The 26,734-nt window shown below is 62.4% G+C and overlaps 4 protein-coding genes across 6 annotated transcripts in view; 2 read left to right on the top strand and 2 right to left on the bottom strand.

Moving 5' to 3' along the window:
* Positions 1-11: 11 nt before the first annotated feature.
* Positions 12-3,864, top strand: LOC113990481. Of its 2 annotated transcripts, none has more exons than XR_005566458.1 (2): positions 12-1,118; positions 1,421-3,864. XR_005566458.1 is itself a non-coding variant. In XM_027725974.2 (2 exons), the coding sequence occupies exons 1-2, from the start codon at positions 871-873 to the stop codon at positions 3,316-3,318; spliced, it is 786 nt and encodes a 261-aa protein (XP_027581775.1). In that variant the 5' UTR covers positions 727-870; the 3' UTR covers positions 3,319-3,864. The 2 variants fall into 2 exon arrangements, 1 of the variants encoding a protein (XP_027581775.1); XM_027725974.2 differs by having other exon boundaries at positions 727-1,118; positions 2,781-3,864.
* Positions 2,738-5,568, bottom strand: OVCA2 (OVCA2 serine hydrolase domain containing). The gene is made up of 2 exons (XM_027725973.2): positions 5,497-5,568; positions 2,738-5,410 (listed from the first exon to the last, which is right to left on the bottom strand). Exon 2 carries the CDS (start codon positions 5,144-5,146, stop codon positions 4,439-4,441), a length of 708 nt encoding a protein of 235 aa, XP_027581774.2. The 5' UTR covers positions 5,147-5,410; positions 5,497-5,568; the 3' UTR covers positions 2,738-4,438.
* Positions 5,326-26,734, bottom strand: DPH1 (diphthamide biosynthesis 1). Of its 2 annotated transcripts, XR_005566457.1 has the most exons (13): positions 26,626-26,734; positions 22,755-22,907; positions 20,360-20,423; positions 12,578-12,699; positions 10,777-10,931; positions 10,002-10,123; positions 8,730-8,798; positions 7,803-7,959; positions 6,826-6,926; positions 6,447-6,525; positions 6,027-6,158; positions 5,497-5,659; positions 5,326-5,410 (listed from the first exon to the last, which is right to left on the bottom strand). XR_005566457.1 is itself a non-coding variant. In XM_027725971.2 (12 exons), exons 1-12 carry the CDS (start codon positions 23,739-23,741, stop codon positions 5,585-5,587), a joined length of 1,278 nt encoding a protein of 425 aa, XP_027581772.2. In that variant the 5' UTR covers positions 23,742-23,791; the 3' UTR covers positions 5,567-5,584. The 2 variants fall into 2 exon arrangements, 1 of the variants encoding a protein (XP_027581772.2); XM_027725971.2 differs by lacking the exons at positions 5,326-5,410; positions 26,626-26,734 and adding an exon at positions 23,693-23,791 and having other exon boundaries at positions 5,567-5,659.
* The window catches only part of RTN4RL1 (reticulon 4 receptor like 1), a 29,552-nt gene continuing 28,208 nt past the window's right edge, over positions 25,391-26,734 (top strand). Inside the window, exon 1 of the mRNA XM_027725998.2 lies at positions 25,391-25,744. Coding sequence (XP_027581799.1) covers positions 25,732-25,744 — 13 coding nt within the window. The 5' untranslated portion in view covers positions 25,391-25,731. The remainder of the gene's footprint in view (positions 25,745-26,734) is intronic.

Here is a 26,734-nt window from a genome sequence, read left to right as displayed (position 1 = left end):
ACAATGGCAGCGCCAAGAGGACAGGGAGAGCCCCCAAACCTGAACCTCTGGACCTGGGGTGCAGCTTCAGCATGGAGCTCCCATGGGTGTCCCACCTAAACCGCATAGGGGCCACACAGGGTCCTCTGCCCACACTCCTTCTCTCCAGAGAAGCACCATTAGGACCCTTACCCACCCATAGGGTCATGCACCTCTGCCCTCACCCAGATGGGCACGAGCCACCATCAGGTCCCTGGGGCCAGGAGAGCCACGGTGCAACAGGGGAGCCACGGGCAGGGGAGTATCTCAAGTACCAGGTACCCACTGTGCACTGCCCCATCTCCTGCCTATCCCCTTTGACTCCTGCTTTTCCCATCACTGCTGCTGGTGATGGGCCATGCACCTCACACCTCCAGGAAGGGGATTTTTGGGCAGTGCCATCAGCGCTCAGGTAAAGCTGCAGCTGCATTTGGCACATCCGCGCTGCAAAGGTGCTGCCCTCCATCCCCTGGGAAACCACCCTGCACCCCCTGGGAAACACTTCCTTGTTTGTCCTCCGTCACGGTGAGGTGGTACCTGTGTGTCTTCCAGGGTATCCCTGGAGGAGGGGACATGTCTCACAGGCAGCACTGTGGCCCCTCAGACCCCACACTCCAGCCTGGGAAGGCTCTGGCTTTGCTGTTGTTGTTTTGAAGGCCAAGTCTCTCCCGCTGACACCCTGGTTAGTTTTTCTTCCAGAGTCCTTAAAAATATCCTGGATTCCTGACACCGGGACTTGTCTTCCAATGGTGCTTCCAAGCCACCGGGCCTGGGGCCAGCTGTGAGCGCCGAGGGACAGAGGCCGTCCAGCTCTCGTGCTCCTCCGAGATCACAGCGGTGCTGGGAAGGAGTATGGTGCTGAGGAAGATCACAGCCCCTGCCATGGCTGAGTTGTTACTTGCCACTTCCACGGTGGAATGGTGCTCAGCAGGGCACAGGCAGGGCACAAACACTGCCTTGCCTCAGCAATGCTCCCAGTGGCTTCGGCGCGTGTTCCTGTGCACAGCCAGGAGCGTGGGAAGGGTCTTTCAGGGACCTCCAGCAGCCGTGACCCTACAGAACCCCACAGCTGAGGACTGGGCTGTGGCGAGGGTCCCAAGGTACTGTCCCCGACGGGATTTCCCTGTGCATCCCCAGGACAGCACGTGGTCCCAGAAAACTTCTGGCTGAAGCCTGTGACCCACTCCTGGCTTTGCCAAGAAGCATGCTGGCACCGTGGGAATTTGGGGTGGTCTGGGGTGGGGAGGGAGGGCTGAGCCAGTGTGGCTGGTGGGGGGTGCAGGGAGAGGTGCTGCTGCCCCCCCGAAGGCCGGGCAGCTGCCCACCGGTCGCACACACTGCTGTTGCCATCTGACAGCTCTTGGCAAAACGGCCTTTTGTGATTCAGCCGTGTTTATCCCAGCCCGCGGCCCGGCCCAGCGTGGGTTTCCATGGAAAACTTCCATCCAAAACAAGGAGAGAAGGAGCTACAGCAGGAGTGACTCAGCCACAACTGGAAGCTTCTGCGGGTGAAGCAGGGAAGGGGGGGCTGTTCCCAGCGGCTTGGTCCTGCTCCGGCAGCAGGGCCTGGGGCTGGCCCCTGGCTCTCCCCTGCCCGTGCTGCTGCCTCCTCACAGGCAGGAGCCAGGCAGCTTTGGGGGAAACCGCGTGATATGACAGTCTGCAAAACACATCACCCTCCCAAAGCGCCCCCTCCCCACGCCAGCGCCAGGCCCGGCTGGTGGAGATGGGAGGAAGAGCGTGAGATGAGTAAGGCTCAAACCCTGCCACGATCCGCAGCCGGTGCCAGGCTTGGTGGGACGTCTCTTTCTCCAACGCTGCCCACAGGAGCCCCTGCCTGTGCCTGGTGTGCCCCACGTGGGTGATGGCAGGGTGGGCAGCAGAGGAGACTCCGAGCTGACGGTGACACAGGGGGAAGGGGTGCGGAGAGCCAGGGAAGAGGTGGTGGGAGTTTGTGGGGAGGCAGCAGTGCTGGCAGAGTCTCTGCTTGTGCTGGTCTTCTCCCACCCTCCCTGGGATGCTGGGAGAGGGCTGGGGGCTCTGCTCACCTGGGAGGGAGGAGCAAAGCCCTTCCCTGCCCAGCCCCAGCCCCCGTGGCCACTGCACGCTCCTCACAAGCAGGGCCATAGGCAGGGCCTATCCCTGGGGTCACCCAGGTGATTCTGATGGCTGTGTTGGGGTATGGAAAGGGCCACCTAGGGAGAAGAGGGATGACACTCCCTCTGCCAAAACATCCAGGCTCACGGTGCTGCTGGGTAACACCAGTGGCTATCCCCAGGGCCCCCTTGTCCCAAGCCAGTGGCATGGCTGCCACCCAGAGCCTGGGCTCGCTCCGTTACCCCCTCATGCAGCAACAGCAACTGCTCCAGACTGTTCTGGGGGAAAAACCGACTCCCCTGGGCGGGTGGGAGAAGAGGAAACCCCTCCAACAGCAAAGTGAATGAGGGATGGGTGGGCATCAGTCAGTCTTGTCTCCAGGCAGCTGAGCGGTGTGGCTGCATCCCAAGGACAGACTTGGATCTGCAAGAGAGGCAGAGGCCAGCCCGAGGGCATCTCGCCAGTAGAAAAGAAGGGAGAGGGAAGGATTCCCAGGGCAAACCCCTCCGACCGGCAGGGACACGCAGTGACAGCCGCGGGAGCCGCTTCCCTCCTCCCATCACACCAGGGCCCAGCAGGACCTCCCTCCGCTGCTCACACAGGCACCTCTCGCGGACGAGGGTCGCGTTTCTCTCTTTTTATTAGTTTATTTTAACCCGGTACAGGAGCCAACCGGCAGAAGCCATCTTTAAGCAGACCCTGGGAAGAGAGAGGCAGGTACTGCAGCACCCCAGCTCGGGTCACCCCTCCCTCCCCAGCCCACCCGAGGGAGCCGCCCGCAGAGCCGGCACCGCGCTGCTCACTCACCGCACCACGAGCTCCTTCCCCATCCCGCCGCCAGCGAGCTGCCAAGTTCCTCCCTGTGCCCGGGAGCTGCCGGGGGTCGGCGGTGCGGGGCCGCAGTGCGGGCGGGCGGCCATGGCTGCGGTGCCTCCGCCGCCTCCGCGGGGCCGGAGCTCGGCGGTAATTAAAGAGCTACCGGTGGGCTTGGCGAGCGCGGCTGCTGCCGTCCCTCCACGGCTGCTCAGGGCTGAGGGGGCAGAGCAGAGAGACAAAAGCGCCAGTGCTTTGTCGCAGTTGTCGCTGTGTTCGGCCGGAGCTGCTGCTGCTGCAGCCCTCCCCCCAAAACAGCCTCTCCGATGTGGTCACCAAGGAGTGCAGACACCCCACACCTTAAAACGAGCTGTGATACAGCCCAGCTGAAGTGGCCAAGCTGGCCACCACTGCCCAAACTCCCCCCACAACACCCCCAGGACACCAGCCTGGGGCTGGGCTGCAGAGAAACTGCCTCATCCTCCTGACACCACCACCATTGTGTTGCTGAGTAACCAGCAACAAACCAGAAGGTAAAAACCTCCCAGGGCTGAGAACTACTAATTTCTGCTGCGTTGGTTTAACCTGTGGCAGCTCCCAGGCCTGTTCCCAGCTGAGGGAACATGGGAAGGGCTTCAGCCCTTGCCCCTCTGCCTGTTCCTCTTGTCCTCTGGCCCTTGCACGGATGACACTGCACTGCCCTGCCGCTCAGGCAGGGGGAAAATGAAGAATTTACACCTGATTTCTCTCTTTTGCCAACCAAAAACCCCTAAGGAAAGCTGTGGTTAGAGAAAACCTTGAAGCACGGCCCTGGCTTGACCCTGGTGCCCAGCCTGCCCCAGCACTGTACTGGGCAGCAGCCAAGCAGGGCACCTTCACCTGTAACAGCAATAAAGGTTCCCATGTGCTTCTGGAAAATATTATCAAAGCCAGAAACAGAGTGACAAATTTTTCTCGTCCATGGAGGCACTTTGTACAGGGAAGATTCAACACATGTACTGAACCAGCAGACACTTCACTCTCAAAACAAACACCAGCCAGGGGTGAGAAGGTTTTCCAGATCCAGACCAGCTGGAGGCTTGGCTTAATAGATATTAAAACCCAGGAATCTTTGGGGGTAACAGCTACAGGAGCTCTGTGACCTACAGACACTTCATGTGGCTGAGCTGAGGGACCCTGATTTTGAGCAGCTATTCGAGTCTCTGGAAGCACTTCACACACAGAGCAGTGTCACCCTCCTGCCCTCAATCCCCCCAGAGTCACACTACATCTCATACAATGTCATATACATATATATGTATATAATTTTATATACATATATGACTACATGTTATTTATATATTATATCCTCATGTATACAACAAAGCTGAAATAAAAAGGGAGATAAAGAACCATTTAGCTGGGTCCTGGGTGAACACTGCAGAGCACAGTGGTGTAGGGAGTGCTGATGACTCTGGGGGCACTGAAACAGTCGTGGGTGTCTACACATGGCTCACCAGAGCCCCCTTTATTACACAGACCGTTCTGAAACCTCCCCAATGCCTGAGGGCTTGGCCTGCCCCTGCCCGGGTCGGAAGCGTTCCAAGAATTCCAGGTAGGCTTTCTTCTGCGCCGCAGCCGCGGGGATGAAGTGTCCACCAGGGTGGGTGAGCACCACCGGTTCCACGAAGCATCGGGCCAGCTCCATGCTGAGCGGGGCCGCGATCACGGCGTCCGTGTCCCCCACGACGTGCAGCGTGGGCAGGGCGATGGGGTCGCGGTAGAAGTGCCCGTGCGCCGGGGCGCGGCTGGCGAACCCGGCCACCAGCACGGCGAAGGCCACGGGGAAGCGCGGGTCGCCGCGGGCCCGCAGCGCGCACACCATGGCGGCCAGCGCCGCGCCCTGGCTGAACCCCAGCAGCCCGTCGAACGGTCCCTGCTCCGCCAGCGCCGCCGCCACGGCCGACAGAGACTCCTCCAGCCCCTCCGGCGCCGCCGCCGCCTCGCCCGCCTCGAACGTGCCGGGCCCCGAGAACCACCAGCCGCGGGGCGGGTCGTCCCCGTCAGGGTCGTCCTGGGCGGCGGCGGAGGACACGGGGTGCGGAGCGTCGATGGGAAGCAGCTCTGCGCGGCCGCGCAGTGCCTTGCGGAGCGCACCGGTGCGCTGGCGGAGGCGGCGGGCGCTCTGCCGGTACCCGTGCAGCGCCAACAGCCGCAGCGGCCGCGCCTCCGCCGCCATGGCCGCGGCCACTGCGAGCGCCGCTTCCGCCTTCCCGCCGAAACGCCGCGCGTTGATTGGCCGGGGGAGGGGAGAGGGCGGAGCGGCGCCGCGGAGGCGGCAGCGCGCCCCCTGGCGGCGGGAGGCCGCAGGGGTGGGGGGAAGACGGGGCGGTCCCGATGTGTCGGGACGGGACGGGACGGGACGGGACCCCCGGTGCCACCGGGGCTGCAGCACGGCCTGGCCTTGCAGGGGGTCACTCCCCGTGGGCAACCGGGGCGGTCCCTGCGGGCAGCGGTGTCGTCGAGTTACGGGGTGCGTCCGCATCCATTCCAGCGCAGGTACCGGGGGAGTGCCCCGGTGGTGCTTACCTGGCGGGAGGAACCCCCTGCGCCCCCCCGGCCCTGCCCACGCCGGGTCCCGGAGCGCGGCGGCTGCAGGACCGGGTGCAGGCTGCCCTCACGAGGCTGCGGGGTCCCCGGTGCTTGGATTCCCCCCACCCTCCGGCGGGGCGGGGGGCGCGGGTGGCTTCCCCTGTAATGAAAAGGGGGTTAAGGGAAGGTTAAGGATGTCCCATTCCCTGCCTGACCTGCGATGAGCCAGCCCGTGCTCAGCCCACAGCATCCCGCGGGGTACTTTGGGGGAATCGGACCCCCACCCCTGGGAGCCATGGGGCCAGGCGGGTGCTCAGTCCGGAAAATACTGGGAGGGGGGCTCTGGTAGCCTCCGCAAGCCAGGCTGGCAACGGCCCCGTTCCTGTTCGCCGGGAACGAAGCCACGCGGTGGCGCTTTTGGCACGCGGCACCGGCCACCAAACTGCACCGGGCGCTGCTCCCCCCGCCCGTCCCCGACACCGAGAGAGAAGGGACCCGCTGCCCCGGTGACCCCCCCCGCCGCCCACCTGTGCCGGCCGCCCGCGGCGCGGGGACTGTGTGCCGCCGTGGTTCGCCGTCCACGGCCCCAGGGACTGGCTGGCGTAGAAGTCCATGGGATAAGGCTGCTGCCACTCGATGTCCCGGAGGGCCACCGCAGCCTGTGGAGGGGACAGGGAGCCGTGACTGTGATGGGGAGGCTGGCAGTGCTGGGAGAGGTCCCAGCACAGTGGCTTGGTCCCAGCACAGTGGCAGGGCATTGCTGGAGCAAAGCTCGAGGCACAGGGAATCCACTGGTTTCACAAGAGACTGGATATCCCAGCAGCCTGCCTGGACTGTGCAAGGAGCACATATGGAGACAGGAGGGGATGCTGCCTGGCTGCAGGGACATCCCCAAGCCTGCCCCAAGCCAGGACTCCCCCCCAAAAAAACAAGAGCAGGGTGCTCACCTCGTAGGGTGTCAGCAGGGGCTTGCTGAAGGCTTCTCCCCAGTCAATGGAGAGCCGGGGACAGGCTACCTGCACCCACCTGGAAGGGACACAGGTGACAACAATGGGGATGAGCATTTTGGGAAGAACAAGCCACAGTGAAGCCCATCAGCGGCACCCCAGAAAGTCTGTGCTGTGCCAGAGCCACCCTGGTAAGGACAGCCATGCCCCCTCCCTGCCCCATGGGCACAGCTTGTGCAGGGATGCACAGTGCTAACCCAGGTGACAGCAGGACAGATGTGGCAGGGATGGCTTCACGCAGGACTCAGAGGCCTGGACAGGGATGGGGCACCCTGGGGACCCCATGTAGAAGGCTGGAGGAGGGGTCAGCAGCACTCACGCATCCACATCTGGGAAGAGCTGCAACTTGCTGGGGAAGATCTCAGACAGCAGCACCCGCACGTAGGGCCGGCCCAGGGCACGGAGACGTGACTCCAGGTTCTGCAGGGGGAAAAGGCACCCGGGGGGATTAGGGACCCCCATCAAGCCCCCCAAGCCCTGCCCACTGTCCCTTCCTGTCCATCAGACCCTTTGTGGGTCCCAGCTCTGCCCCACGGCCGTGTCCCCTTGGCAGTCGCAGGCCAGGCGCAGTGTCAGGGACTGCGGCCGTGGCTCCAGCTCTCCCCAGCACGTGCCTCAGCCTAATGAAGTAATTACTGCTCAATGACAACAATCTGTTCTCGTTAGCGGCTGCCTGCCCTGGGACACCCGCCTGCCGTGGGCTGGCTGTGGCCAGAGCCTGCAGGAGGAGGAAAGGGGTCAGGGATGTCCTTGTCCATTGGAGCTGCCACTCAATGTCCCCTGCCCAGCCAGCCCTGGCCATGACCATGTCCTGCCCCCACAGAACAGCAGCTGCAGGACCGTGATGCCCTGCTCTGCCCACCGGTCCCTTCATTACCCCAAATCTCACCTGCAGCTACCCCAAAATTTCTAGGTGTGAGCAGGGCACCCCACGCCCATGGAGCAGGATACTGTTGTCCTGTTCCCCTCACCCAGCTGGGGTGCAGAAAGCACCAGCACAGCAGCTGAGCAGGGATGGTGAACCTGATCAGAAGTTCATCCAATTAAAACAAACCCAGGGAATTAATTGCCAACTGTCTGAGCGGGAGGGGATGGTCTCCAAGACTGGCCAGCTCTCCCCAGCAAGGGGCAGGTTTAATGAGCCCTTGTCCGGCCTCCCTCATCTGCTGCTAATTGCCCTGCTCGCTTAGCTTGGGGGCCAGTGGCCAGTGATGCCATTGCTCACCAGTCCTTACCCCCACCCAGCAGCAGCACCCGGTGGCCCAGCAGAGGCCATGGGGAGGAGGGGGCTGGTACCTGCAGGATTTTGGGGGAGCCCTGACGCCCCAGTGTGCCCAGGATGAGCCCCCAGCAGCGGGCAGTCGTGGCAGTGCGGATGGCGTCCTGCCGAGCGCGGTGCATGCGCTCGTGGCTGTAGTGCTCCTGGGAGAACACCTTGCTGTAGGGGTCATACCTGCAAAGCACAGCCAGGCTCACACGCGCCCCATCACCTGCCCCCCCTCCACACTGGCCCCAAATGATGCCCGTCTCTCATTAGCGCTAATTGCCTCCTACAGCATCTGTCCTCCTGGCTGATGTAGGACCAGCTCATTAGGGGACAAGGACAGGGACAAGTGTCCCACCACAGCACCCCAACACCCAGCACAGCCTGGGCTCTGCGCTCGGCTTCGTGCTCAGCTCCCCCCTCAACCCAGCTCATCAATTATGAAGAAATCTTTGATTTGTTGCTTTGTTTGACGAGGAGAATTTTAATCAAATCCCACTCGGGTTTCGGCAGCTTCACCAGCGCCATAAACCTGACGTGCGCCTCCCGTTTGTAACAAACGACCTACTAGGAAATTCAGATTCCGCCAAATGGGCCCAGCCTTTCACTCCTGATATTTCATCTGCTTTCAGCCGCCTCATCATCGCGCTTTATGGCCTCTGCCTGCAGCAGCCGGGCCTTAATGGCTGCACCTCCACGAGCTTTCACAGGTACTTGTCAAAATGTTTATATTCAGGCAGAGTAAATGGCTCGTGTTCATCTCCCCGCTGCACCTCCTCACCCACCCCCCGCGGCCTCTCACCTGCCTGTGCCTGCTGCAGGCAGCTGCCTGCCCAGCCATGGGGTAGGGGGTGCTCCTGGCATGCAGGGTGGGGACAGCTGGTCCCCGGTGTGCTGGGGCAGTTGGGATGCTCCCCACCCATTCACACCCCTGGGGGGACTGGAGTGGGTGTCCATACCTGTATGCAGGTATCCCCGGGTTGGCAATCATGATGGACTCCAGGTGGAAGCGCCCGTCGCCCAAATACCTGCGGAGAGGGGAGGGGGAGCTACGGCACATGGCAAACAGAGGCACCCATCCATGTGTCTGCGGTTTCCCAAGCCACAGGTGTGTGGAGATGCCAGGAATCCAAGCTCCCGTGGTGGGGCCCAGGGACAGCAGGCACAGCCAGGGCTCCCTGTCCCTGTGCAGCCCCCAGCACGGTGGGGCAGGAGAGCAGCCATGCTCAGAGCAAAGAGGGATGCTCACCCAGGCACGGGGTGGCAGGGAGCTGCTCCATCTCAATGGCTGGTTCTAGATGTTGCTGCTTCCATTTCTAATCGGATTTCAAGTCAGCAATTACATTTCAAAGCCTTTCATTCAGCTGCCCTAATGGAGTGAGGGCTTGGAAAATGAATTCAGACGTAAAACTTGACTAGATTTTGCCCTTAATTGGAGAATGACATTTTGGGAGATCAAAGCTAATTTGTCTGCAAAAGTTAGCCCCAGAGACGGTGCACAGAAGAAAATAATAACGCAGGGAGGACGCAGGTAAGGCGGCCGGCTGGTACCGCACCGCCGCTCCTCTGGCAGTGGGAAGGACACGCTCTCGCCAACGCAATGCCAGCCTGGCCACCCCTTCCTGCTCCTGATGCCCTTGGAGAGATGGAAAGGAGAGCTGGTGTGGCTCAAGGTGAAGCCAGAGCTCCCACTGTGATTGTCCAGCAATCACAAGCTTGTTTCCCTGCACAGCCGTGCTCAGAGAGGCGCTCAGAAAGGCTCCCAGCAGTGTGGGTGAGAAGGAGCTCTTCAGGGCCCAAACCCACACCTGGGCTCCCCGGCTCCCTCCAAGGGTGGGGTCCTTGTATTTATTTATTCTGCAGCACACTGTATTCACAGTACATTAAGCATTTCCATTACCTAAAATAATTAGGTGATAGGAAGCGAAGTGCTCCCTCTAATTTGCTGTCCTTAAATAAAATTAATGTTGCTGTGATGTTGGGCCCCGGCCATTTGTCTTTTCCAATTATCCACCCGCCCTTCCATCTATTATCTATTCTGATATACGACTCAATTATTTCCTCTGTGCTACAAGCACACGCCACTTAAAGCAGCGTGAGGAGCTGGAGGGGGCCTGTCCCAGCCTGTGGATGTCCCCTCCCACCCCCCTGCCCAAAGCTGGGCAGGGGGTACAAGAAGGTTGGGCAGCCTGGGCCAGGTAGGAGGGTCCTGGAAGACTCCAGGTACTTACACAATGGCATCTGTGTCCTTGGCGAGCCGGGGCGATGTGCAGCCCAGGATCTCTCCTGGGGACAGTGGCTTACACTGGGGCACACACACCTTGTACTGGGAGCACAGCTCCTGTGACGCTGCCTGCAGGAGAGGTGAGGTTAGCAGGGACAGACCCACGGCACAGGGGGTGGCAAAAGACCCTTGGAAACACCCTGGCCCTGGCAGTCCCAGCTGTTGCATCCCAGCACAGAACAGAGGAGGGGAGCCAGCCTGCTGGGGGTGGCACCAGTAACAGCCCCGCACAACCGGGACGCTCAGCGAGGCTCAACAAACGTATCAATTAAAAGACAAGGGAAAAGGCTTAACGCTTGGATAGCCCCGTGTTTAGATAGACATGGCTCAAGAGGCTCATTCATCTCCTCCCGTCCTGCCCAGCCGGCCGTTCAGGGGCAGACAGACAGACCCGCCGGAGCTTCCCCGGCCGCTGCCGGCACTGCATCAAAATGCCAAGTGCTCCACTGCCTGCCCTGACATTTACAGAGCAGCTCCTGGGGGAGCTGGGGAGGGGTGCCGCCATGAAACATTGATCAGAGTTATTATAAAGTACTTGATCAACATTACAGTAGCAGCATATTATTGCAGCGACTCGTCAGAGGGGAACCGGCACCACCGGCACCCCGGGGCAGCCACTCCCACCCCGGAGCTGGGACGGGGAAGGACTAAGCCAAGGGCCAAGGCAGGGGCAGACAAAGGCCCCATCCTGTGCCATGCACTGCCAGGGATCTCCATCTCACCTGCAGCGTGGAGACAAACTGGATGGTGCTGACGAGGGCCAGGGAGGCACCTGCCACGAAGTTGAAGCGAATGGTCTCAAGGAAATGGGATGCATCGATCTTTATGTCCACAAACACATAGAGCATCTTCAGCCCCTGAGTGGAGTTGATGGGAACTGGTGACAGGAGGAGAGAGGGTGTGAGTTTGGGCTACACCCAGGGCTCCAGTGAGCCCTAGGCTGTTGCTGCCTGGGGGATAAAGCGTGTTGGTGGGGCTCCCTGCGCCCCAACTGCCCTGGTGTGGGCAGGGTGGGCTGTGCCACCGCTCTGCCTGTGCTGGCACCCTGGGCAGGGGGTGTAGATGGGATCCATGGAGAGCACCCGCTTGTTTCTTTCTGGATAATGGCAGCCTGGGGAATCAATGAACACAAATCTAATTACCCCCGGTGCTAAGAAGCCTTTGTCACTACGATTAAGTGAATAATTAAAGTACACAGAGTCCACATCGATCCGCAGCTCCACATTCACTTCCCATTTTGGTGCTCTTCACCTGATCACAATTAAGTGCAAATTACTCCCTCCTGCGGGGCACGTGGGGCCGGGAGGGAGCAGGAAAGTGTCTGCGTGCCCTACCATCAGCCACACCGGTGACAGGAGCACTGGGAACAGCCCAGAAGGAGTCCAGCACCCCCCCAGCACCCTGTGGGTGCCCTGTGACCCACCCAGCCCAGTGAAAGCAAGCAGATGGCAGCTGGGCTGGTGACAGTCAGCCTGGCAGTGCCTGCCTGTCCCTGTAGGGAGCAGTTCCAGAAGATGTGACTCCCATTTCCCAGAGCAGCCCAATGGATACAGTCCCTTCCTCCCCTTCCTATTGTTCATTCATGAGCAGCAGGATACAAACCAGGAGTTTTATACTCCCTGTTCCAGTGGTGCACACAACCCTCCTTCCATAACAAAGCACCAAGCACAGATATTTATCGCCACGAACTCTCTCACCGACGCGACTTTTAGGACAGAGTTCTCAACTGGGGAGTCAGTATTTCACACAGAGTCTGATGCAATTCTTCAAACCCATTTATACGACCCCATAAACATCCAGGAGGGCTGCCAGCTGCCGGGAGCACGGCAGCAGCAGGAATGCACGCTCCTGCCGCTCGCTATGGCAATTCTGCAGATCCACCTTAAAACCCAGAGCGTCTTATTGTTATTTTTGGGCTGATTCCATCCTGGGTGGACTTCAAAGTTAGCAGCATCTGGGACAGCAGCGCAGTTTCCATGGCAACTGGATCCAGAGTACTGTCCGCCTGGGGAGCACACAGCCTCCTCCTCCCTTCCCCGCCCAGCCTGCACTGTACCAGCAAAGCTCCCTTCCCCAGCCCCAAAGCCAGCGGGACCCCCAGGCCCTCACTCCCCTCTGCCATCACTCCTGACTTCCCCCAAAGCCCACGGAGGTGTGGGGGGGGGCAAGAGCAGCCTCATCCCCATTGGCAGCTCCTGAGCCAGTGGGGTCCTGCCAAGCCATGGCCTTGCTGCTCTGCTCTTGGGCACAGGGCTGCAGCGGCCGAGCAGGATGAGCACACCCTGCTGTGCCCAAAATCCTGCCCACAGGCAGCCACTCAGCCAGCCTGGCCCAATGCAAAGCCAGCAGATGAGGCTGGAGAACAGAAATCCCTCTGGGAAGGGATAAGCCCTTGGCACTAAGTCTCTGAGCTGGTGCTGAGCAGGGCGGGCAGCCGCTCATCATGGCACAGTGGCACAGCACAGCCTCTGCAGTGCCATGCATGGCCACCCTGGCAGTGCCATGGGGCTGAGTGTCACCTACTTAGGCAGCTGTGTCCATAGTGCACCAAGAAGTCAGCGCCCAAGGCCCGGGCCGTGTAGTCGTCCACGCAGCACGCGCCGTAGGTCACATCACCCATCACCACGGCCTCTGCGTCCGTGAACCTGCGGGAAGGCACGGCAGTGAGGGTCGTGGCTGGCTGTGTCACCGCAGCCCAGGTCCTGCCCCCCAGCCCCGTGGCACTGGGGGATCCCGCGCTGCCACCGAGCCACGCGCCAAAGAGGACAAGCACTGGCTACTCTCCGAGATGTCAACATGATTAAGCTGGAGAGCGGTAATCCGCCTCTTCAATTGGGTAAAGCTGTTTGCAATTCAGCGGATTATCCACTCATCAAACAATACGCTGCCAGCTTCCTAATGCTCCAGCAGGGAGAGCAGCAGAGGGAGACCCGGCACAATGTGGTGCTGCCACTGTCACCAGCCAGCCCTGGGGACCGGAGCCACCAGGATGGGCAGAACAGCCACGGTGGCATCTCCAGCCAAGCTGGCTGAGCCTGCATCACCCTGTGCCTGGGCACCACGTGAGCCGGTGCACCCTAATCTGCGCCTGGCTGGGTCACCCATGGGTGCCAGTTTGGCCAAGCTGGGTGTGCTCCAGGAACAGCTGGTGCTGAAGTGGCACTTGGTAAGGAAAAGCACCAAGCAAACACTGGTGGTGTCCCCTATCCCTGCTCAGGGATCCCGGCATTCCGTTGCAAGTCCACCTGGCACCTGCCAGCCAGCGGATAGAGGGGCACACACCAGCACCGAGCAGCAAAGCCAGGGCTCTGGCATGATTCAAAGGCACTTCCTTTGTGGGTATTTTATTGCACCATTTTGGGGGATTATTAGCTTGGCTGCCATCCCAGGGAGCTGCCGTGGTAGCTTATGGAGGAGAGCAGGTATCTCGATGACAAAGCCCCGTGCCTGGAGGGGCTGCTTAAACCAGATGCTAATTCCTTATTTACTCCAGGCCACACCAGCAGCTGTAGCTCGGTGCCAGCGGGGTCCCCCCTGCTGCTGGCACGGGGCTGGGGCGAAGGGGGCCGGGGAAGGAGGGGGCCCTGGCACAGTGTCACCCCCCAGCAGCACCCAGCGCTGGCTGGGGGCCAGGGTCCTGCACTCCCCCCAAGCGCCAGGCAGGGAGCGTTACGTCGGCGGCAAGAATAGAAATGGTGGGCAGAGCTGGGCAGATGGCAGAAGGTGGAGAAATGGCGGAGCGTGCTGAATATTAACAGCTCTGGCCTACCTGTCACCACCCGGGGACGGGGACAGGGGAGTAGCTCTGCTGGAACATCCCCGGAGAGGGGGCAAAGCCATCCTCACCTCCTGCATCCAGCCTGGGTATCTCCCATTCCATGCAGTTTTCCAAGGGTTGGGGATGCAGCTGGGGAGCGTCAGAAGACGGACCAATCCTGCCAAGCTCCCAAATCCCACGATCCCTCGCTGCCAGTGTGGCCCACATGGGCGGATGGCTCCTCCACTGCCTGCATGGCCACGCCGTGGGGCTGGGGGCTGCCAGTGAAGGTTCGAGAAGGCTCTTCCCACCCTCTCAAGCCCTCAGCCCCCTCCTCTAATGAGAGGTGATGAGATGAACATGAATCAGACTCCACACATCTCAGCAAAAGTGGAAAATTATTCAGCTCCTTAAGATTCAGGACGGGGAGGTCTGACTCAGAGCGGCAGCCAGCGCCGCTTAATTTTTTATAGATTAAAATGTATGCAAATTGGCCCAAACCCCAGAGAAAGTCCCTGGGGGTGAAGAGAAAGAAAGTGAAATAGCAGCGGTGGAGGAAGGAGGGCAGAGGTGCCCGTGGCCCCTGCCCAGCATGCAGGGCTGCAGCCAGGAGGTACGTGGCCACTGGCCCACAGGCACGGAGAGCCAGGGCTGAGCCCTGCCCCAGACATGGGGAACATTCCTGCTCTGGCTGCCAGGAGAGGAGCCACAGCTGAGCAAAGATGCTGCAGGATGATGGTTGGTGAGGAGGGAACCCAATAGTGCTGCCACTGCAGCCGGCAAGGGTGGAAGGGTGGCAGGAGCCTGGTGGTGCCACAGAAGGGGCACCCGGATGGCACAGCACGCATCGGGATCACCGGCTCTGGCTGGGCTGGATGGTGGAGCGGAGCAATAATCACCTCCCGAGACAAATCAAAGGCAGGCGTGAGGGCCTCCCCTTGATGTTTTAATCAGTTTGGTGTCGCCAGAGTCTTTCATCAAACTACAGAGGAAGGAAATGTCAATTAGCAGCCACCTGCCTCTGACACAGGCTGGGGAGCTGCTCACCAACCAGACGGGACCAGGATGCGGGCAAGGAGCAGCCATGGGAGCGTCCTTGCTGGTGTTTTGTGTCCCTGGAAGTCATCGCAGCCGCGGATGGGTCCCAGCAGCGCGCTGGCAGGGAGGACGCGGTGACGGGGATGTCCCCACCCAGCGCAGAGACGCTCACTACAGCTGGGAGCTCATGAATATTGAACACGTGGGGAGGTTATTCATCTTTTACGTCCCGCAAACCCGGGCTCATTCTGAAAAACCGCCTGGCCTTAGCATTTTTCTCATCTTCCCCTAATTCGTTATCTCCTTCTTTAAACAGATGGCTCCCAAAATCCCATTTATAAAGCACCATGCTCAGCACTGGCAGGATGTGTGCCCGGGCGGGCCAGGTCCTGGCCCCAACCCCAGGCACTGGGACCCCCAGACCCACCCAGCCTCACTCTCCCCTGGGCAGCACAGGATGGAGGTGACAGCGACCCAGGGACAAGTTTGGGGGCTGAAAATGCTGGGCCAGAGACAGGTACACATGAGGTCCTCACATCCCCAAGCATGGGGTGGCCAGACCCTGTCACCTGAGCACAGGCACTTGGCCGGAGCAGTCCTGATTTATCCCTGCCCCTTGACAGATGAATGAGAGTGTTTGCTGCTGGCAGGAGCGCGAGGTCCCCTGGCAGTGTGTGAATGATACAGTGCTGGTCCTCAAGCCATGAAGCAGAGCCACTCTCCCCAGCAGGGAAGAGTCCTCAGCCCCTGCTTGTCCATCATGCCTGACCCCACCAGCCCTCGGTGGGGAGGGGATTGAGGGGACCAGGCTGAGAGTGACTGGTCGTGGCACCACGAGGCTACCGGAGGATGGCACCAGCACTGCAATGCCGGAGTGCCTGCATGTCCTGCTGGGAACAGGGACACGGAGCAGACCGCTCCTTGCTTCAGACCCACGAGCACCCCACAAAACACACACCCACTGCCTGCCCTGCACCCCAGCCCAGCCTGTCCCAGGACAACTGTGGATGCTGCTGCCCTGGGCTGTGGGGGCTGAGTGCAGCCCTAGTCGAGAACAATGCGCTTAATTAGCGGAGAAGCCCATCACCAAGCCCCATTACCACACTCCCAACTTCATTAGCACAGGAAGGCTGCACGTAATTAAAGTAATGAGTTTGCAATTTTATTGCAATCGGTGCTGGAAGAGCCCCGCTGCAGCTGGGCAATCACAGGGCCCTGCTGAGCCTCTGCAAGTGGGTCAGGAGGGGGACAGGTGGGTGTCCCTGCAGCCCCCCAGGAGCAGCCATCTCTGGCTGGGTCCCTTCCCCTCAGGGGACCTCCCTCTCTGTCCTCACTGGTGGTGCCAGAGCCGACACCACCATCCCAAGGGACATGTCTCAGAGTATTTCAGCTTTGTTGGCCCTGTAACTGCAAAAAACCGCAAATGCATGGGCCAATGCATGGTGGTGGCAAAGCCACCAGGTGTGTTCTGCACCCAGATGGTGCTTGTTCCCTCTTCACCATGGCCAGGCCACAGAGCCCTGTAGGATACAAGGAGGTGGCACAAAGCATGTAGTGGTGGGCACCACACCTGCACTGGCACACCCCAGCCCTGGGAGGTGCCAGCCCTATAGATCCTACATTTTCCCCTGCCCGTCCCCCTCGTGCAGTCACCACCCGGGTAGAAGGTTTTAAACATGTCCAATGAAGTGCGAACTTCATTCTTCCTAATGAATGTTGTTGTGTGGTTAATGATGGTGATTAAATTCCCCTGCACAGCGTGCACCACTTTGCCAGTGTCTCCAGGTTGTGCTTAAAGGACAAGGGGAGAAGGGAAGGCAGCACTGGCCAGCAGAGCTGCAGCACTGTGCAGCTGAGGCCGGATCCTGACCTCTCGGTGTCCCAGGATGGCACTTTGGGACCTCGTAGTGATGCTGCCAGCTTTGCCACAGCACTCAATGCCACATGGCAGACCTGCCTGGCCAGGGGGCTCAGTGACTGCATGGCACTGGAACCTGCTGGGCACATCAGCCATGGCACCAGGGACTGCCAGGCACAGCAGCTATCAGGGACTTTTTTGGCCTGGCCATAGTGGGGCATTTCAAGTTCTGCCACAGCTGCTGGGCCATGTGCACAGATGTTTAACTCTTTACTGCCCAACCAGAGATGATTCAAGACCCCCTGTCACTTTGAAAAGTCCCCATGCACTCCTGGGCACACCATGGCACAGTCACCAGGATGGTCTGCACCCCTCCAGCACCGCCTCACACGGATGCTCAAAAGCCATCAGGATTTGGGAGGTTTTAAGGCTGTGGCAGAGCAGCCTGTGCAGGCACCAGGACACCCCCGGCCCATCTTCCCATCACCCTTCCCTGCCACCAAGCCATGGCTGATTAGCAGGAACCACTCTCACCATCGTGGCACACAGACAGAGGGATTAGCAGCTGCAAAGCCTGACAGCCGACTTTATTAACACAGAATCAAAAGCCCAGCTGAGAGCCCAGCTGATCCGTCTGCTCCAGCCCCAGCAGGGAGGGGAGCAGGCGTCCGCTCCCGGCTACACAACCCCCCTGCTACAAGCCGGTGGTGCGGGGGGCACGGCTGCCGCCTCCCCGGCACGACAGCGGGTGGGCTGGGGGCTGTCCCCTCCCTGAGCCGCGGTCCGAGATCCCCCCACGCGGCTCTCCATGCTGCCACCCCCCAGCACGAGTTACCCTCTGCCAAATTACATCAGCCGTGACAAATGGAGCCAATTTGGAAGGTGCCGTGAGAGCGTCGTGATGCGGTGCCGGCAGCGCGGCAGACCCCAGCCCTGCCGCCCCCCCCCAGCTGGCCGCTCGCCCCGGCACAGCTTTGACAATGACAAACCTATTAACACTAATTAACTGGGCCTCACACCGGTCAGTGCTCCAAGTGCACTCTCGATTTCAACAGCTCCAGGCTAAGAACCCCACCGGCCTTCCCGGTGGCAGCGGCTGTGACACTTCGGCTACATCTTCATCCCTGCAGCCCCTCGGGGCTCAGCAAGCGCCAGTGCAATGCTGGGAAGCCCAGCCAGGCCCCACCTGGCAGCCCTCTCCTCTCCTTGCCCCACCAGGGCTCCATAGGGGCCTGCTCGCTCCCACATTGCAGTGAGGGATGCAGTGACACTGCCATCCTCCTGCATGGGGACAGAGGGAGGACTGTGTCCTCCCTGAGCCATCCATGCTGCAGCACTGTGAGCCATGTCCCTGCTCTCGGCTCTTCCCAGCATTGCCGGGCCACAGCACAAATATTGTATTAAAAGGCAGCTCTGGTAGAAGGGATAAATATTCCGTCTGAGCGGCAGCTGACACGGCTCTGGCTGAGCTGGAACACAAGAGGTTGGGCATTGTCACCCCAGGGGCACCAGCCCCGGGCATGGCTCTGCAGCCATCAGCAGAGCGTGAAGAGGGAGGGGGAGCTCGTTGGCATCCCCAAACCCCAATTCCCACTAGCAAGGATGGGGCAGGAGGCTGCGGGGATGGGCTGGAGAGAAGAGCTGCTCACTGAGCAATGCCCCCAGTGGGGGCACAGGTATCCCCAGCACGCTCAGCCCTCGCATTCTGTCTGTCACCAGAGGGAAGTGGACATGCCAGCCCAGGGCTGATGGTACCCCAAGCCCACGTGCCCAGGCTGGCCACGGCAGCCACCAGCAGAGCACACGGCTGCAGCGATTCCCGTCACGTCGGAGGCTCGTCCGGCCCCAGTGCCGGGTGAGGAGGGCCAGCAGGAGCGGCGGCCGAGCTGCAATTCCACATTAATGCTGGCGATGAATATTAATAGCAGGAAGAGGCAGGCACTAACGAGGCCACCTGCCGACTCACCTCCGGCAGTGGAACTGGGTCCCAAATGTGTCCCCAAGAGAGCAGGGACAGGGCTGGGCTCACTCCTGCCCACGGCCACAATCCTCCAGCTGGCAGTGCTGGTACCCAGCATGGCCACATCCCCAGCCAGAATCATGGATGGCGCCCAGTGCTCCCAGCAAGGGACCGGCAATGGGGGTGTCTCTGGGTGCTGCATGGTGGCAGAGAGGGAAGGATACAGCCCCCCTACACAGCCTTGAGGCCATCCCCCATCCAACCACCATTCCATCAGTGCTGCCACATCCCTTCCCTTGGCTGGGCACCCCCACCCACACAGCATCCATCTCCCACCAGCACCCCTCACCCTGGCACCCAGCACCCCTCCTCAGCCCTGTGGAGCACCCCTGGCAGGGAGGGTGGGACCAGCAGGGATGCCAGCACCCCACAATCCACCGGCACCCTGGCATTCAGCACCCTGGAATTCACCATCCACCGGGAAGTGAGGCTTAAGGTTTCATTCAGATAAAAGAGCCCCTTAATCCTCTGCCTTTGAAGTTGGAGACATGAAAGCGGCTCGGTGCCAAAGCCGGAGAGGAGGCAGCTCCACTTAAAGGGACAAACCCACGCGGAGCTGCCCACACTCACACCCATCCCCTGCCCCCCACACCCGTCCCCTGCCCACGCCCACCTTCCCACCGAGCTGGGGCTGCTGCGTTCCCGCGGGGGAAACGATGGCAAAGCGGGGGCAAAACCCGCGTGCACGGCCGCCTTCCCACCCGGCACGGCAGCGGCTGCTCGGCTCCTGGCGGCAGGGAGGCTGAGCCTGCTGGCCCCGGGAAGGCAGCTGCTAATGAGTGCCACGACCCCCATGGCGGACGAGGCACACGGTGCTATTAGCACTAATTCACTGTGCTAAAGCAGAGAGGGGCTGAACAGGGGGCCGGGGGTGGGCAGGGAGGAAGGGAGAGACACTCGGGTGATAAAGAGATCACGGCCAATTTCTGCAAGGTGCCTGCATCCACTGTCACTGCACAGCCCAGCTCCTCTCTGGTGCCTCAACCTTGGCCCCAAGCAACACCGAAAAAACCAGAGAGGAGCCGTGGGGAAGGTGTTGCCCAGCAGGAGTCGCTTGCAGTGACCCCTCCTGTGCCATCACCATAGCCTCAAGAAGCCTCCCCAGCCGAAAAAAGGCTGCCCCTGAGCTTCTCCATGCCAGGCAGCATGACTGCAGAGACAGGACGAGGAGGACAGATCAGTGCTGCAGCAGTGGCCCCGCTGCCAGCCCTCCCCCGGCTGTGGCAGTGCTGCCGTGGCGAGCGCGGGCACCGGGCTGGCGTCAGCCGGTTGTTGACACGGCTGCTCCCCGGCTCCAGCACCCCCACGGGGCCCCGACATGCCGAGCCTGTCAGCAGCTCCCAGCACAGCAGCGAGGGGAGAAGAAGCCGAGTGGCGAGGGCTGGGCTGGCGCCGTGCCGGTCCCTGTCCCCAGGGCTGGCAGCAGGTCCCTGTGACCTGCCACAGGGCAGCAGCACTGCCCAGTCAGGGTACGGCCCCGTGAGTGCAGCCACACTGGGGCCCTCCACACTCCCTTGTCCATAGCCCTGGGCCTCATCCTGCCCGGCGGTCACCCCACTCCCAGCAACAGCTCCCACCCCCTCGCCAGCCCCCAGAGTCCAGCAGGGAAGCATGGAAAAGCCATGGTCTTACCGCTCAATGATGTCCGCGATGGTGCAGGCGAACATGAGGAGCCCTTCCGGCATCTGCAGGGCCACTGGGAAGAGAAACAGCCCTGGAGTTAAGAGAGGCTGGAAGGGATATCCTGAAGTGGGGGCCTGGGCACCAGCTCCAGGGTGAACACACTCAGCTCGAGCAGCAGCCACAGAACCAACCTCCCCAAAACAGTCAGAAATTGGCCAGAAGTTCTGGTGGCTTGGACAGCCGGGGTGCACATTGTCCTGCTTTAGGCCATATCCACTCTCCCTGCTCACGGCCCCTGTGTACACACCTCATCCCTCTCTGAACCCGCTGACACTGCTGGTCTCTCCCGCTTCCCGCAGTAATGAGTTCCAGATTTTAATTATGTGCTGCACAGGAAAAGGTACTTTCTTCTGTTTATTTTAAACCTGCTCCTAATAATGTAAACGTGTGCCCCTGGTTCTCCCGGTACAAGAATGAGTGAATAATCATCCCCTGTTCAGCCTCTCCACATCATTCACAATTCTACATCCCTATCATATCCCCATTCGTTCACCTCTTTTTCCAGCTAAAGGATCTAAATCTATTTAATCTCTCCTTATACAGAAGCTGTTCCAAACCTTTGATCATCCTTGCTGCCCTTCTCCACACCTCCCCTTCCTGCTCCTCTCCCCATTTTAGGAGGGTGGCCAGCGACGATGCAGCATTGTGCTTAGCAGGAATTTATCCAACAACGAATGATGTTCCTGGTTTGCTCCCTTCTCACAGCTCAGAACAATCCCTTCCAAAGACCAGCTGGGCCTCCCAGTGCCTGGGGTCCAGTCAGGAGCCCTCCACGGGGTGTTGGGGAGGAGGAGGGACCATGCTGGGGGAGACGAATGGAGGAGGCCCCATTAATACCATTGTTGTTTCACCTCCCATCCCACTCAGATATCCCAGCTTCAGTGATATCTATCCAAACATTCTCTCCAGATGCCCCTCCAACAAAATCCCCATGCTGCCAGGTCCGACCTGCTGGCCAGTGTGGAGCTGTGTAAAGACCTGGCTCAAACTGGGCTAATCCCACCCTGTTCCAACCAACAGGGCCCAAGAAAAGCTGCACGTGCTCTGCCAGCCCCTGCCTGACCTGGCAGGGCCAAGAGCTCAGGGTCCCAGAATCCCCCAGCCCATCAGGGACCATTTTGGCTCATTTTGGAACATTATGGCTCATTTGGGACTGCCCTCCACCTCAGACCTACAAATAGCTTTGCCTTCCCCCACGAGGGGTTGGCAGGAGGTGGCTGGGTCACTCTGCACCGGCACAGCACGATGGGGACAGGGGGTGCCACCCCAGCCCCCCTCAAACCCCGCTGCAGGCAGGGCACAGGCAGGGCTGGCTCAGCCCAGTGGGAGGCTGCGTTCCCCCAGCAACGAGCCCCTGGCTGGGCTCTGCACAGGCGGATTTTTAAATCCCAGCACGGCTGGCTGGCTGATGGGCTCCGCTCCCAGCTCGGAAGCCTAAATCCCAGCCGCATATTTACATTTAATTAGGAGGTGCCAAGCAGCAAAACACAGCAGAGGAAAGCCAGAGCGGCATGGCTGGGTTGCCTCGCCGTGTCCTGGTGGGACAAATCCAGCCCTGCCTCCCGCACCACAGCTGGGATGGGCCGGGCAGCCCCCCCTCCGGCATCACAGCCGCGACAAGCTCAGCTCCCAGAACATCCTCCGTGACGCCTGCCAGCCCTGCCAGCTCAGTGCCAGCAGGCAGAGACATTCCCAGGTGGATACAGCATTTCAACCTGGCTATGCCCGGAGCCCCTGGAGCTACACAACCCCACGAGCATTTGAAGGGAGGGTGGGGATGCTGGTGACATCCAGGGGTGGAGGGAGAGGCTCCCTGCCTGATGCCTATAGCTGGTCACACACTGCTTTAGTGGGATGCACAGGCCACGAGGGAAAGCCTTGGCATCACCCCTGAGGCCATCAGTGCCACTCCCCACCTCTCTGGGGCTACACAACCCCCTGAGGACCCCAAGGAAGGTTCAGACCAGAGCTTCTCACCAGTTCCACGAGTGCCCACCCTTGCAGGGCTCCCCCTTCCCAGCCCCAGTAGCATGTCAGGAAAGCACTGGGAGAGAGGCGAGAGGAGAGAGGAGCACAGCAGGGACCTGGCCAGCATCCCAGACACATCTCCAGGCTGACAGGTCCGAACAGCTCAACCTGTCCTGTCCAATGTGATTTTAATCCAGAGATACAGATCTATTAACCCCCCTCGAGGGGAGGGGAGCTTGCCAAGAGAGAGCCTAAACATGCCAGGGCACTCCAGACAGCTCAGAACATCCTCTGCCCCGGCCTCATCCGCCCCAGGGGGGGTCCCAGTGGCACCAATCATCCCCAAAACCTCTCATCCCCCGGGGTCAGTGCTCACCCTTCCTGGCCCGAGCCTGCCGGATCCGCCAGATGGTCTTGGGGATCTCGAAGTTGTAGTTTGGGGGCAGGGCCTTTGCTGCCTCCTGCAGCTCCGAGTTTCCAAGGATCTCCTCGGGGATCTGCTGTGCCACGTGTCTCACGGGGGCTCGGGCTGTGGGACAAACGGGGGGGGGGGGGAGCTAAAGGAGGGGCCAGGAGAGCAGAGCACCCCACAGCTCACGGGCCACCAGCGTCCTCGCTGCCCTCATGCCAATCCCTGGGATGAGCAGGAGGAGTCTCTGTGCTCAAACACCTCGGGACAAGCAGGAGAAGGGGCTTTGTACTCAGACCCTGTGGAACAAACAGGGGAAGGTGGTGGGGTCCTACCCTTCACGCTGCGAGCAGATTGCTGCTACTTTTTGGGAGGAAAAGAGGGGGTTTTAGCCCAGAAAGCAACACCGTAACCATATGAAACCCTCTGAGTGCACGCCACGCATAACCCCTCGTGCCTCATCCGCCAGCACCCCGGAGACACCCTAACGCACCCCTCCTTCCCCAGCAAGGGGATCCCGCTATCCCCCCGGGAAAAAAAGCCACCAGCGGCGGGTGATCCATCCCCGGGGAGCCTCATCCTGAAGCCGCCCCCCTCCCAGCACCCGCCCCCCCACATCTCGGCGATGCCAGAGAGCGGCGGGGGAGTGACAGCAGGGGGATTATTCACTATTTCCAGCCCAACACCGGCACTCATGAGCCACCAAAAACCCTTCCCCGCACGGCCCACGGGACAATCGACAGAGGGCCAGCTGGGCCGGGACGGCGGCGGGGGAGGCCCGGGACGGTGGCGGAGCCACCGTCCCGGGCCTCCCCCGCCGTCGGCCCGGCCTTCAGCGTTGAGGCAACGAACAGAGCACCCGGTAGCGGCCCCGGGAGCCCCGTGTTGCCCCGGTCCTAGCGCACCTCTGGCGGGCACCGGGGCCGCGCTCCCGGCCCTCACGGGGGCCGCCATTGCAGTGCCGCACGTGGGGGCGGCCAGGCAGCACCAAGCGAGCCCCGCGCGAGGCCAGAGCAGCCGCCGGCCGAGACATCGAGCGCGGGAGAGCGCACCCGCCGGGCCCCGACGGGACGGGGACGGGCGGCGCGGCGGGGACCGGGGCGGTGGCGGATGAAGGTCCCGGTGTGGTCCCGGCATGACGCTGGGCGTGCGGTGCGGTGTTGCAAAGGTTGTGATGGCGGGGTTGTCCCCCACTTCACGTCGGGGAGGCGGCTTTGTCGCGTCTCTCCCGGTGGTGACGGCCCGGGGGCTGCCGGTCCTAACATTAACACAGGGCACCGGGAACGCCGTCATGCTGACGGGTCCGTGTGTCCCCCCGCTACCCGTGTCGTGGGGCAGAAGCCAGGTCCTTGCGAGGGGTGGGGTAGGAGGGACCCGAGGGTAGCGGGGATCTCCGCGGGGGTGCAGTAAGGGCAGCAGCGCTCCCAGAGGGATAACGGGACCCTCGGTGGGGCAGTAGGGGCAGCAGCGCTCCCGGTGGGATAACGGGACCCTCGAGGGGGCAATGGGGACAGCAGTGCTCCCGGTGGGATAACGGGACCTTCGATGGGACAGTAGGGGCAGCAGCGATCCCGGTGGGATAACGGGACCCTCGGGGGGGCAGAAGGGAGGAGGCGAGACGGACCCTCGCCCTCAGGAGGAATAGTCCGGGGTAGCGGGACCTCTGGGGGATGATAGAAGACCGAGGAGGCAGAGGCGATCCCCCGAGGAAAGCGGGCATCCCGGTGGGTCAGTGGGGACAGCTGCGCTCCCAGTGGGATAACGGGACCCCCGCTGGTGCCAAAGAGAGGAGGGCCGAGGGACCCTCGAGAGGCGGGAGGGACAGTCCGGTGGCAGCGGGGTCCCAGTGGGGTGTCGGGACCGCGGCGGGGAGTGCGGGGACAGCAGGAACCGGGAGACAAAGGGGACAGCAGGGACCGGGGTGCGGAGGGGACAGCAGAGCTCCCGGTGGGGTATCCGTGCCCCCGTGGGACAGCAGGGATCCAGTGGGGCGGAGAGGACGATAAGGAGCGGAGGGCATGGTAGGGAGCGGCAGGGAGTCCGGAGGGGCGGCAGGGACCGTGGCGGGGCGGAGGGGACAGCGGGGACAGCAAAGACCCGGATCGGGCGGCGGGACCTCGGCAGGACACCGGGACACGCGGGGCAGAGGGGACGATAAGGGCCGTAGGGGACGGCGGGTCCCCGGGGAGCGGCAGGGAGGGTGCTGGGCAGGCGGGACAGCGGGGACAGCCGTGACCACGGCAGGCGCGGGGCGGCGCGGCAGAGCCCCGGTACGATAGCGGGACTCCGTGTCGACGACAACGGCAGAAGGGATAACGATAGGGCGGGGGTGACAACCGGTCCCCGGCGGGACCGCAGATCCCCAGGAGGGCGGCGCCGGGCCATACACAGCGGTGGGGCGGAGGGTGGGCGGCGGCGCGGGGAACGGGAGCAGCGGCACTTTCACGAACTGTCCACGGGAGGCGGGAGAGGCGGCGGCGGCGGAAGGGGGGGCCCCGGGGGGGGCTCGCCCAGCCCAGCCCAGCCCAGCCCGGCCCAGCCCTGCCCGCCCCGTCGCTTCTCTGCCCCGCCCCGCCCTGCCCAGCCCTGCCCGCCGCTGCAGGCAGCGCGGCACCGGCACCGGGCGCCTCTTTATAGGCTCTGCCCGAGGGGGTGGGGGGCGGCGGCGGCCCCAGCCCCGAGGGGGCGGCTCCCCCCTAAAAGCCGGCGGCGGGACGCGCGGCGGGCAGAGGCGCGGCCGGCGCTCCCCGGTGCTCCGGGGCCGGCGCTCCCCGGTGCCGCTGCGGCTCGGCCCGCCATGCCCCCGCGGGGGCCGCTCGCCTGGGCTTCGGCTCCGCGTTCCCGGTACAGCAGCAGCCGCCGCCGCCGATACCGCTCGCCGCCGCCGCGCCCGAGGCTCTGAGCGCTGCCGCCGCCGGGAGACCGCGCCCGCCCCGGCTCCAAGATGCTCCGCCAAGGTGAGCGCCGCACCGGGAGGGCACCGGGCGCCGCGGGCGCCGGGGGCAGCGGGGCCGGCCCCGAAGTTTGTCTTCTCCCCGCCGAAGTTGGGGCCGCGCCGCCGGGCGCCCCCCGCCGCCACCGCGTTTACCGGCGCCGCCGCCGAGGCTCGGGCACCCCCCGGGGAGCGGCACCGGCGGGAGCGCCGCGCGCCGGGAAGGCGGGAGACCGGGAGGAGCGGGGGGAGGCACGGCAGGCGCCGGGTCCCGCAGGACCGGGGGCGCGGCGGGTCCCGCGGGCACCGGGGTACGACGGGTCCCGGAGGCAGCGGGGCTGCGGCGGACGCGGCGGAGCCGGTGCTCGTCCCTCAGAGCGAGAGAACGGGAAACGGGGCTCGCCCGGGGGGCGCGGGAGGTTCGGCGGGGAAGTTGGGGCGAGCCGTCCCGTTCCGCCCCCCCGAGGAGAATCGCTCCGCTGTGACATCACGCGATTTCCATGGCAACCGCCTGGGACATCATCGGGGAGCTTTGTGACATCACGGCAAGGGGAGCAGCCGGCCCTCCCGGGGGGCACGGGGCGGGGGGCGGTGGGGGAGGGCAGGACCCCCGGCCCCGCTGCACCCGGGGCCAGTCCCGGGGAGATGTTGGGGATAACAGTGCCATGCGGGGGAATCCCAGCTGGACCCCCTAGTCCCATCCCGTGCCCTGGGGAGGGGGCAGCTGCACAGCCCCAGGCCCAGCCCTTGCCATCACCACCACATGCCTCTCCAGCGAGGCTCCAGCAGCGGGAGAAGGAGCCAACACTGTGCCCGCATCCCCCCACATCGGGGTGTGGAGTCCCGGGCAGGGCAGACCCCCCACTATCACCCCAGGGATGCTTTTTCCCACTGGAGGAATGTCACCTTGTGGTTGTGGGGCCTCGCGCTCGGATGCTCCTTTCTCCGGCTCCTGCATCAGCTTTGTTCGCTGTATTAACCCAACCAGGCTGGATGACTTGAGAACAAACCAGAG

Source organism: Pipra filicauda, unplaced genomic scaffold, assembly GCF_003945595.2.
Source record: "Pipra filicauda isolate LSUMZ 115617 unplaced genomic scaffold, ASM394559v2 scaffold71_size5581439_pilon, whole genome shotgun sequence".
In the NCBI taxonomy this organism is placed as follows: domain Eukaryota; kingdom Metazoa; phylum Chordata; class Aves; order Passeriformes; family Pipridae; genus Pipra; species Pipra filicauda.
The sequence above is the reverse complement of the archived record's forward strand: the minus strand, read 5'-3'. Positions and strand labels throughout refer to the sequence as shown.